Raw genomic sequence first — 12,558 nt, forward strand, 5'->3', positions numbered from 1 at the left:
TTTCATACTTCATATTTTGTGGTCTTATTATGTAAAATATTATGCACAGTTGTCATAAATTAAGGGGAGCCTTTATTTAATTATAGATTGTATGTTACAACTGAATCTCTAAACGCAACTAACATTGTTTTTAATTTCTTATTTATTGTGGCTTTAATTTTTTAATAACTGCTAAAACAATTCCCTTAATTCTGTATTCCTCCGAGATACATGTTCATTAACTATAATAGACTTGTAAATTGTTTGTTAAAAGTTAGAATGGTGCAAGAGTAGGTAGTTGGGCGTAACATGATTTTTTCCATTAGGATTTGATCATAAAAGGTAGGGTATGATATTACTGGATAATACTATTTTTTCCCACCCACACTTCCTTGATTACATTAACATAAAAAAACAAGTTATTTCAGAGGTGGAAAAAGTTATTACATTTTGACAAAATGAATATTATAAAAACAAACATGTTTCTTTTAAATAATGTGCTCTGATGAATTGATCACAATAAGACCAGCAATATTAAAGCAATGTTCCAGGTTCAATACAAGTTAAGCTCAATCAACAACATCTGTGACATAATGTTGATTACCGCAAAAATTATTTCGACTTGCCCTTGCTTATTTAATTTTTATATATATATATATATATATATATATATATATATATATATATATATATATCCCTAATTTGGAATGCCCAATGCGCTCTAAGTCCTCATGGTGATGTAGTGACTTGCCTCAATCCGGGTGGCGGAGGACAAATCTCAGTTGCCTCCGCACCTGAGACCGTCAATCCACGCATTTTATCATGTGGCTTGTTGAGCGCATTACCACGGAGACCTAGTGCATGTGGAGGCTTCACGCTATTCTCCGCAGCATCCACACACAACTCACCATGCGCCCCACAGAGAACGAGAACCACATTATAGCAACCACAAGGAATTTAACCCAACATGACTCTACCCACCCTAGCAACCGGGCCAATTGGTTGCTTAGGAAGCCTGACTGGAGTCACTCAGCACGCCCTGGATTCAAACATGCGACTCCAGGTGTGGTAGTCAGCGTCTTTACTTGCTGAGCTATCCAGGCCCCCTGCCCTTGCTTATTAAAAAAGTGGTTACAGTAAGGCACTTACAATGGGAGTGAATTGGGCCAGTCCATAAACGCTGTAACTTTACAGAAATAAGGTTAGTAAGTGATTTTATCACACTAAAATCATGTTAACATTTATATTGTTTACATATTGTGGCTATATTTTTGAAACAATGTGTTTAGCGTTTATGATCTGGCCCCATTCATTTCCATTGTAAGTGCCTTACTATTTTCATGATTTTACCTATTTTTTTTTTTTTTTTTTTTTTTTTTTTTTTTATGAAGAAGGGACATGTCGAAATTGTTTTTGTGGTAATCAAAATTATGCCACAATTGCTGTTATTTGAGTTTAACTTGTATTGAACCCAGAGTATTCCTTTAAGAACAATTTTTTTGTAATTTTTAATCTCACATATGTGTGTGTTAACAGAACGCCGTACGACACAACCTGAGTCTGCACAAGTGCTTTGTCCGAGTGGAAAACGTGAAAGGCGCCGTGTGGACCGTGGACGAAATGGAGTATCAGAAACGCAGATCTCAGAAGATAACAGGGTACACACAACACACACACAATATTAATGTCTTTCAGACACTCTTTTAACTGGATTGATGGTAATGTACTTCATTATCTGAATTGGGTTTTTTTTAGGAGCCCGACGCTGGTGAAGAACTTGCCGTCTAGTCTGGGTTATGGGGCGGCTCTCAACGCAAGCTTACAGGTAAACTCCCAGCTCTGATTCTGTGTGTTTGTGTGTGAGGCTGGATGGCACAGACAGTGAGAGTCTAGTAGGACACCATGTGGTAGAGGCAGGTACCTTCTCTGCCAGCCAAGTCTCAGATTGATAGCAGCCTGTGCAAATGCAAGGGCATAATCATTAATATTTATCCAAACTGTCATAAATGATTTGGCTTCGCAGTGTCAGCCAACGAGGTGCTCGTGGCGAAAACTTTAAAATTTAATTAGTGTATATAACTTTAATGTGCAGTAGGTGAAAATGTCAGGAGATTTTTTTTTTTTTTATTCGACTGTTTTGAAGTAAAGTTTTGGATGGTTTCATTATCATGTGGATGCTTGGGGTTTCTTGTTCACTGTTAATTTGAGACCTGTCTTTTAAGGTGAAGAGATTGTTTTTGCAACTTCAAAACTTTTCCATTGTTATTTTTTATTTTTTTGCTGCTGCTGTATGACAACTCTCATCCGTTTTAATCTCCTTGTTTCATAGGGTGAGATGCGGAAAACATTCATTCTTCAGGAATAGTTTGGAAGTAACTCTTAAAAAAAAAAAAAAGGGAAATACATTTTGAACGAGATAGAAACCATACATTGTGACATGTCAAGTGTTGAAAAAGGCTGAAAATGCAACACATTTACCTTCCATAGTGTAACGCATGTCTGAGTGAAACTGAATATTCAGCAGAAAATAATGTAAGGTAGGACTGATAAGTGGGCTGTGATATTATTGGTTAATATTATTTTCCCAGCCCGCTCAAACTTGGTGACATCATCAGAAAAGAAAAGCAATTCTCACCTGTTTGTATCTCTTGTATACAGAGAGAGATGACATGAAAAGATGTATTTTTTCGAAATAACTTGAAAATAAATCAATAAAAAAAAAAAAAAATTCAATGTGAATGTGGTGGAAACATGACATGCCTAATGCTGAAAGTGACATATTTTTGAGTTGAACAGAATAATCATCAGAAAATAATGTAGGGTGGGACTTGATTTTGTCCACCAGTGTTTAGGACTTGGTGACATCATCAAAAATAAAAAGTTGTTATTGTTGCGACTTCAAACTTTTAATTATTTATTTCCTGCACTATGAGACGATTCTTGTCTGTTTTAATCTCTTTGTGGCACAAGTAAAAAGATCAATTTTGAAAAAGATTGTAAACATACATATTTAATTGGACTGTGATAGGTGGGCAATGATTTTATTGGTTAATGTTACTCCCCCCCCCCCCCCCCCATATGATATAGAGAGATGTGGCATGAAAATATAGATTTTTTTGAAGTAATTTGGAAACCATGCATTATGACATGCCGACTGCTAAAAATGTTTGAATTTAAGTATTCTCTCTTGTTCTCTCTCTGTCTCTCGTAGGCTGCACTGGCAGAGACCTCTTTGCCGTTGCTGGGTAATCCGGGTTTGATGAACAGTAGCGCGTCTAGTTTAATGGGGTTGAGCCCCCCAGGACTCATGGGTGGCAGCCCCACTGGCCTATTACATGGCACCATGCACGAAGATCTCAACGGCTCGCTAGATCACCTGGACACCAACGGACACAGCAGCCCTGGTTACTCCCCACAGACCCAACTGTGAGTTAACACACACGCACATGGACACCTGCATGGGACTGATTGGGTGGTTATTCCAGATCAGGATTATTAGCAATGAATCTGATAGTTAGAATATTTGTAACATTCCTAAAATGCTATTTACAGTATGTCTAAAATACATATGCTCACTCAAAGGCTCCATAAGAAAACCAAAACTAAAAGTGTACATTCAGTTCTTGGATTACAGCTCATACCTATAAATAGGTAAGAACTGAATGACTTCCATAATTATAGATTCCCTTGTAATTAAACCACTGTCTGCATCACAAAGGTTTAGATGTTATATTTTATGCAAGACTGTTCCTATTAATATTTAGCAGCTAACTATATCATTAATTACTTTAAAATCTTTGCCTTTCCATCTTTTTTTAATGGCTCACAGAGAGAAAGAAGGAGAGAGAGAGAGAAAGAGAGAGAGAGCATAGGCTGATTAAAGATTAATGTGGTGCAGGTCGGACGAGTGGTAATATAGAACATGTGCTCGCCCTAATCAGTGATGTCACTCATGTTGGATGGCTGTGTTTACCAAGGCAAAGATAGTACCGTGAGCATTAAGGGAAGCAGGAAGTTTGTCGCACACCGTCTGACTCACTCACACACGCTCACAAACACACATAAACTGCATTGCATATCACTCTAGATCAGTGGTTCTAACTGGTTTTGCAATAGTTACAAGATTTTAAATTGGACCTCAGTCAGCAACAGAGTACTAATATTGTTTATCATACAAAAGTAAAATCAAATGTTCTTGACCATGTCAATGATGGCACAGCTTTGCTTGCACTAACCCAAAAACCCTATTATCTTAAAAACACTGTACATTTGAGGAGAGTTCCAGAAATGTGTGTTAATCGGAGTGTGTGTTTGATTCAGAAGTGGGGCAGTAGTGTGAAATGGGCCAAATCTGAGATCCAGACAGAATCCCTGTGTATTCATTCCCTCTGGTTATTTAACTTTTAACAACGGATAGTTGAGTGTATTTTTTAGACCCTTTCTGCATTTCTGTCTGACATTTATTTATTTTTTTTCCTCGTTTTCTCTTTCTCTCTGGTCGAAGCGTTAAGACATAAATGCTCAATAGACGCGGAATCTCTTTTACATGGCCTCTACATGGCCAAAATGGAAGAAATATGTTTTGTGAGTGGCTTCTCTGGGCTGCATTTAATAATGAAGAGGCTAAAGAGAACAACACATTCACATTAGGTCCCCTGTGAGAAACAGGAACAATTAGATTAGACCTTTCTCTGAACATGTTAAGGTTAATGCTGTCAGTCAAATGCTACAGATAACTTGGCTAGTATAGGGACAAATTTGTCCAAAGAAGTTAAAGCTAAATTTGACGAAACATCTCTTTGGGCATGTCCTTAATTGGAAATTGATTTGTAAATGAATAAGTCTTTTTGAATCTAAAATTCGAAAATATTTCTGTTATGATTTATTTAAAGGTTATTTTAAGTTTTATTAATTAGTCAATTTACATTTTGTTTTACATGTCCTTTTAATATCATTTACTCAGTTATTTACCAAATAACTAAATGGATATTAAATATTTGAGATTTAAGTTGAGTGATTTGAAGAAATATGTTGCTTTGAACAACGGTCAATTATACAGTTTACCTGTTATATTTGACCACAGAATGCAGCGATAGACCAATCAGTATCAAGTATTCCAGAGAGCCATGTGATATAACTTTTAAAGAACGCTTAAACACAATTTCACACACATACTCGCTGAAACACTCCTGAAAATGCTTGTGTTTGCAGTCATAGCATCATTGTGATTGTTGCTTATTTTGGGCAAGCACTCTGCCAATGTCTATGTCTACACACAGACTGGCACAGACTCAGGCTCCAGTTTTTCTTATGCCAGCCTCTCATTAAACACTAAATGAGTCATCCTGACATCTTGATATAGTGAAGAAGGGACAGCAAAGACTAATCATTACTCTCTCTCTCTCTCTCTCTCTCTCTCTCTTTCTCTCTCTGTCTGTCTCTCTCACTGTCTGCCGCCGTCTTCCTCCTCCGACCACACAAGCATGCCGCTGATTTATAATTAATGCAAATGAAAGCTGTAAGCCATGCTTCTTCACATTAGGAGTAAAGGCCTGTGTCGAGCTTAATGGCCAGTGGAACGGTGGACTGACTGGGATCATTTGTCTCGACGTAATATCCTTAAATGTGTATCTGTTTGTTATTGTACAATAAATACAGCTGACAGAACTTCAAGTGAGAAATGATGGTCAACGATGTCTTTTATAGCCTAATTAAAGGTTATGACAACAAAATGACTGTTTACTTATATTATAGAACCATTTTTACTCCCATTACAGAAATGAACAAATTGCACAAAAAAAAAAATATTTACAATTATTTTATTTATATGCGAAATATTCTGAAGATGAACTTTCATAATTACGAGAGCAGAGCATGATGGGTTATCATTATCAAAGATTGCATTGTTTGACAACAAGAGTAAGCAGTGATGATTCACAATGTCTTTTTTAAAGCCCAATAAATGTTATGTCGACAAAATAGATTTTTGCTAATATTATTGTATCTTTGTTATGCCATTAACGGCACAAAAATGAAGACAATTAAGTTATGTAAATGAAAAAATAAACTAATGAAAATTCTGTAAAATTACTAACATTACGATAATTAAAAATTAAAATCACATACAAGTACTAAATAAAATTACTTTTGAAATCAACCATTGTCTGCAAAATAATTTTTTACTAACATTATAGTATCTTTGTTAAGCCTGTGACATCAGTAAAATGTTGAAAATGAGATATGTACATTAAAAAATAAACTTATGAAGATTATGTAAAATGAGTAACATTACAACAATTTAAATTACATAAAATTGCTAAAAAATAATCTGTTGAAATCAAACATTATGTATACAAACTGGATTTTTGCTAACATTATAATATCATTGTTACACCTATGATGTGAGTAAAATGAGTATGAGTAAAATTGAAGTTATGTAAATGAAAAAGTAGTTACAGAAATTCTATAAATTCAAAATCAAAAAAGTTTTTAAATCAAAAGTTATTTTGACAAAATTGATTTTTACTGATGAGAATTGTTGTTACGCCTATGATGGCAGTAAAATAACAAAAACAAACTAGTTAATTAAGTGAAGTTACGAAAATTCTGAAAATGTAATAACATTACAAAAATGAAAAATGTAAATTACGAACAAACGCTAAAAACATATTTTTGAAATCAAACGTTATGTCTAAAAATAGGTTTTTACTAACCTACCGTTGTTACGCCTATGACAGCAGTAAAATGACGAAAATGAACTGACGTTAATATTTAAGAAAATTGTCAAATTAGTAAAATTAGTAAAATTATGTACAATTACTTTAAAAACAAAAAACAAAACTATCTTTTGAAATCACAAATGTACATTCCAACAAGAGCAGGAAAATGATGGGATATTTTTACCCAAGATTACACCGTCTAACAACCAGACGCCATTGCGCTTGAATTAATTGCTTTAATAAAAAAGGGAGAACTTTTAATCGTATATGCAGGTATTTCTTGAGGGTGTGCAATACATCAATATGGTGGTCAAATGTAGTTTAGGGTCCAACCCCAGTTCCTCCCCTCTTTCTCCACTGCACGTTGCCGGGTACAGGAGACAGAAACTTCCACATCTGAATAATAATCAATTTTGCTATAAATATTAAAGTAATCTGTACCTTTTAAAATTCTTTTCATATTCAAAGTTCCCTCTGCCATTGATGAATGCGGCCCAGGAGAGAGCAGCCAGACATGGCCTAATACAGAGACTAGTTGATAAGGGTTTTTCTCTCTCTCTCTCTCTCTCCCTCTTCAGTCTAGCGGGATTTCCTGATGCATCCGACGTGTCAGAAATAATTAGGTTTTGTCAGATTTATCATGGTAGCACAAACCTCTCTCTCTGCCAAGGGCCCGAGATCATGTTAAAGCCTTGTTTGTGTATGACAAGAGTTATTATTCTTGTTAGTAACCTCACTTCCGCCCTCTCGTCTGTATTTCGCCACCAAGAAACGTTCCTCGCCAAACGCCTTCATGTTTTTTCACGATTTTTTTTAGCCTCCTCCCTTCGTTTATTGACAGTCGGTAAAGATATTCATCCATTTGGAGTTAAAAACATGGATCATGGTGTCCGAGAGAACTGGCAGGCTGAAGTTGATTAATGGTGGAGTCTAGCTGCAGGTTGTCTCCCCACTTGAGAAGTGCCACCACAGCCCCTGCATATTAACGAAGGCCTGCACTTTCTATTAACAAGATAAAAAAAAAAGCTCCACTATCCACCCACCCAACAACCCCCCTTTGCTCTTGGGGCGAAAGGATGAAAAATCCTCCATTACTTAAAATGGGGCTGTAGCTACGCCCCCCCCCTCCCCTCCCCCCCCCTTTTTAAATAGCAGGTGCTATTAGAGATTTTACACAGCTGTCTAGAATACTTGCTTCTGATTGGTCAATCACAGCAGTCAGCGGTTAAAGGAATATTCCGAGTTAAGCTCAATTGACAGCATTTGTGGCGTAATGTTGATTACCACAAAAATACCTTCCGCATGCAAGTGATTTCTACATAGCTGTGCAAGTTTCATGTCTCTCTTATCACTCTGCAGCCTCTTTCTTCTCGCATTAATAAAATAGTTTCAACTCAAAACAATATTTTGGAGCTAGTCGTTTAGTAAGCAATCTTATGTGCAATTAGTCGATCATTATCGCAAAATAAGCCCTTAAATGGAGATAAAAGACTCAGATCACCCTGTTGTAGTTTGTGATTTGATTTGATTTTAACCAGGCTTTCCTCTAAATTCTTATCATTTGTTGCTTTGTAACAGGCCTCCAATTCACGTCAAGGAGGAACCACTAAATATGGACGACGACGACTGTCCAATGTCATTGGTGACTACAGCCAATCACAGTCCTGAGCTGGATGATGACCGGGAGCTTGAAGAGGGCAACCTATCGGAGGACCTGGAGTGACTATTTTGCCCCACCCTTCAACTGGGGCCTTACCCCTTTCAGGCCCCACCCCTTCAACTTATCCACAACCACAGAAACACAAAAGACTGGAAGCAGGGGGGAATATTTATTTAGCATGCGTCTGGCGACTGGCCCAAAGAAAATCTATTCTGCAGATCTTTAGGGACCACAGATGGACAGACACAAGACGTCTGCTTTTTAAAACAAAATAAAAGGAACAACAAAGGACAAGATTTCATTTTAAACAACTTGGCCACACAACTAACACAAGGCTCATGGACCGACTAAAAACTAAAACGGGAGTGAGTCCGTTCTGTAGAAAGCTAACGTCCACATATACTGCCAAAAACAGAAGTTTTAAGTTTGTGAATATCCAAGCCACAGTAGTCGTCGATATTAGATGAAATTGCTGGTTCAATTCAAGTTGTTTCTGTGTTATGTTTTGCACATGAGTAGTTTCAAAAATTAGTGTCACTTCCTGTATGACAAACTTTGAAAAAGAAAAAAAGCAGTATTGTTTTTGATTGTTTTCTTTCTTTTCATTCTTGTTTTATTTCCCCCTCCTGCAACATAGCTTATGTTCCTCTAAGTCACGTTTGCAGCACCACCAACTGTAAATGGCATTTCTGAAATCATGTCAATAACACAACTGTGGTATCACGACTGTTGCAGCTGTCCAAAAATGTTAAAAAATAGGACTCCAGTCAACTAGCTCTGTTTCTGCTGAAAAGTATGTGATTCTAACTTAAAACTGTTTGTGCATGCACCATGCCGAGAGAAAAAAAAAAGATGCATTTCTGCATATTCTTCTAGTCTCTTTACCTCCTTGTTCTAAAGCTTTGTCTACCTGCAAAGAGTCACAGGTGACAGCTAGAAACCAAAGCCAACACTATCAACGGCCAATAGCTTAGACAGAAGCACGCCAGACTCTTTGGTAAGCCTTCTGTGGCTTTAACTAGTACAAAGAGAAGCTTTTTTTCCACTAACTACCTTCGAATAACCTCTGGGATCGTCTCCTTTAGCCCTGTACAAAGATTCAAATGATTTTGATGTAATTTAATTGACAGATGAAGAGCTCACTCTAGCCAAGTGATGTCGGTCAACCCTGTTACAAATAGTATGGGAAGACCTTGATTCAGCTACCGTCATGTGGTTCGGGTCGAGCAAGAGAGCAGCTATAAATGGATCATGACCAAAATAACCATTTGTGTATCAGTGGAAGTGCAGAAAAAAAAATTGGATTGTGTTCAGTTTTTATTATTATTTGCATAACCCATCATGTCATTGTTTTTTACTAGTGTAATGTACTGTTCATTGTGGCTGTCCGACGTGTCATGTCTTATAACTGTACTTTCTTCAGAGCCGAAACCGAAAAATATCATAACCAAACTTTTAAGATATCTAGTGAAGCCAAAAAAGTCATAATTTCATGTCGATATGAAATGATGTGGCTTGGTTATATCGTAAAAGCAAATAACGTAGCCATTATGGAAAGGGAGAAATACGTTTCTTGCTGATGTTTGCTTTGCTCCATTGATTCAGACTCATTGTATAATTCATGGCTATACAGACACGGCTAGTGTTGGATCATGGGAAGGTTTGTGGTTTAAACCATGTATGGTGTAAAGTAGCAACCAGTTATTTGAGGTCAAACTTAGGAAAAACAGGAAGTGATTAGTCGCTTTTATTTGAACATTGCTGATGTCATCGAGAAAAGCGGATTCTGATTTCAGTCAAACCAAAGTTACACAGATTTCTGCCTCCTTGTATATCAGATGGTGATGAAAATAACACAAAGCCTTTTTTTTTCTTCTTCTTCTTCTGTTTTATTTCTGTTTAAATACCAACCCATCAGAAATGGATAATGGCTTTGTATTGTAATTGATAATGTCAAAGTTTGTCTTATGTGTATGGAAACGTACTGTGCAGTTGTTCCAGTTTTGTGCCAAACCGAGGGGTTGTGTGCTAGTTTAGCACACAAACACATACTTACACACACTCACACACACTAATAAGGTACCAGCTGGGTCCAGGAACAAAGCTTATCTCTTACCTTTGCTGGAGTCAGCAAATTGACTTGAAGATGACATTCATAATAATTTTATCACACCAAATATAAGGACGCAGCGTCTTTGAAAAAGAAGATATAAAAAAGGGTTCTCCCACTTATCCAAAAAGGCTTTCTACCTCTTCACAACACTTTCTGAACAAAAGAATGGCAGATTGCACAAGTCGTTAGAATGCCACAAACACTGACATTTTCTGCTTGATTCATCTAGGACATTGCCAACAGCCAGTTTACATTCCCAAAGGCAGATATGGAAGGTTTGCATTGAAATAGTTTGTCTTCAAACATTTATAGAATGAATATGTAAAAAATACCTGTAAGGGGATATTGTGTTATTAAAAAATGCATGTCTAAATTCATTTGGTGGACTGGAAATAAGAATTAATAAACACATATAATAAAAGTCAGGATGATGGACTAAGTATACAGTGCATAAAGTGTGCATACCTCAGCTATACTGGGGGGTGTCGACTAAAGAAACTTTCAGCCACAGAATGCATATTACCTGTAGAGTTTGCATGGGGTTTTGTAAAAACATTTGTAAAAAAATTTCTAAAATAGTTGCTTGCACATAACACCAGAAAAAAAAAAGAAAAAAAAAACTCCAGATAGGCAATCTCCTCCAATAGATTTTAGGATTGTCTGGATTTTATCTGGGATGATTTTGTCTGTATTTTGATAATTGTGCATATTATGTAAAAAGATACGAAAAAAAAAATTTGGTGGACCCATGAATTTACCAGACATTTTTTTTCTAAGCTAAAAACGATCAATGTTTTTTTTTTTTTTTTTTTTTTTGAATTTCATGACTTTTTACTGTTCTCTCATTGCTTGCTAAGAATAGCAAACCTGCTTTTCCTGCATCTGCGTTGCGTAGCTGTAAGGTTTTTCCTAATGTGTGTATTTATTGCTTGTACCTCTGTGCATACGTTCTGACGTATTACGTCTGGCCAGTTGAGTCATGTATCCTTTCTAATACTATCATTCTCCGGGATTATGAATCCTCTATGTATACAGTAAATTGGGACTGTAGCAAAAACGTGTTTCTGTAATTGGTGAATACCTTTTCGTTGTTTTTGCTTTTTTAATTTGGTTTAATTTCTTCTAATCGAGACTCATTTTTGATACTTTTCATTACCGTGAACTGTGTCCATATGTTAGCGATTTTTGCGCGAGTAGAGGTCGCAATTGAAGAACTGTAACAGGCGTTATTATTTTCTGTATTCATGGCTTTTCACTGCTGAATAAAATAAAGGACCAAAACTAGGATTTGAAAAGCAACTGTCTACCTCCAACATCAGGGAGTTCTCACTTTTTTGTACACGTATATCTTTTATTCTACAAAGACGCAGCGCATGGAAATGGGGCTGCATTATGCTTTTATGCAACGTGGAGGAGTTTGTCGCAGAACCTCAAAACAGCTCGACAAAGAGGCTGGAAAAACAATAAAACTTTAATGGCTAAGTTACAAGTCTTTGTTCCAGCTCCCAGTGTTGTTTAGATGAGGGGAGAGAGGCGCTGCCCGTGCAGGCAGAGAGGTGCATGTAATGGACGCGGTCCGTGTTCTCCAGTCGCGCCTTTGATCTGAGGATGAGAGCGTGGCCCAGCACAACTTACTTGAAAAGATTATTTGGGATGCAGCTAGCCTCTGTGGGAAATAACACATCTTCCATGCTATTTTTGTTGCGTTCTTTTGGTCTTCGGCCCTCAGTCAAATTGCAGTATGTGTTATGTGTTTACTAGTGCATAGGAAGCGTGCCGTAAGGGACCGATGGAGTTTATTCGCAAGAAATAATGCATAGTACTTAGCTTTAGCACTCTGTTGCTAGCATGTAGCCATGCTGTAACCACACTGAGGTCCTTTGTTATTGGTCTTATTGGCCTTATCTTTTAGGCTTAAATTCCCCATGAAAGGAATTTATTTGTGGCTTTAAGTCCATGTCCTTCAGCTTTGATGTCATCTATATGCTGGTGTACTTCTAAACGATGACCTTTAGCATATATGCATTTGAAAACAGACCTCTTCTGCCATGGACCAAAAACATTGATGACTCATCATGCACTACACA

General features: G+C 36.9%; 1 protein-coding gene across 1 annotated transcript in view; it reads left to right on the top strand.

The window, feature by feature from the left end:
- The window catches only part of LOC127436653 (forkhead box protein P2-like), a 150,903-nt gene extending 139,992 nt beyond the window's left edge, over window positions 1-10,911 (top strand). Inside the window, exons 16-19 of the mRNA XM_051690932.1 lie at window positions 1,516-1,637; window positions 1,735-1,804; window positions 3,191-3,405; window positions 8,277-10,911. Coding sequence (XP_051546892.1) covers window positions 1,516-1,637; window positions 1,735-1,804; window positions 3,191-3,405; window positions 8,277-8,421 — 552 coding nt within the window. The 3' untranslated portion in view covers window positions 8,422-10,911. The remainder of the gene's footprint in view (window positions 1-1,515; window positions 1,638-1,734; window positions 1,805-3,190; window positions 3,406-8,276) is intronic.
- Window positions 10,912-12,558: the final 1,647 nt, after the last annotated feature.

This window comes from Myxocyprinus asiaticus, chromosome 47 (assembly GCF_019703515.2).
Source record: "Myxocyprinus asiaticus isolate MX2 ecotype Aquarium Trade chromosome 47, UBuf_Myxa_2, whole genome shotgun sequence".
Taxonomy (NCBI): Eukaryota; Metazoa; Chordata; class Actinopteri; order Cypriniformes; family Catostomidae; genus Myxocyprinus; species Myxocyprinus asiaticus.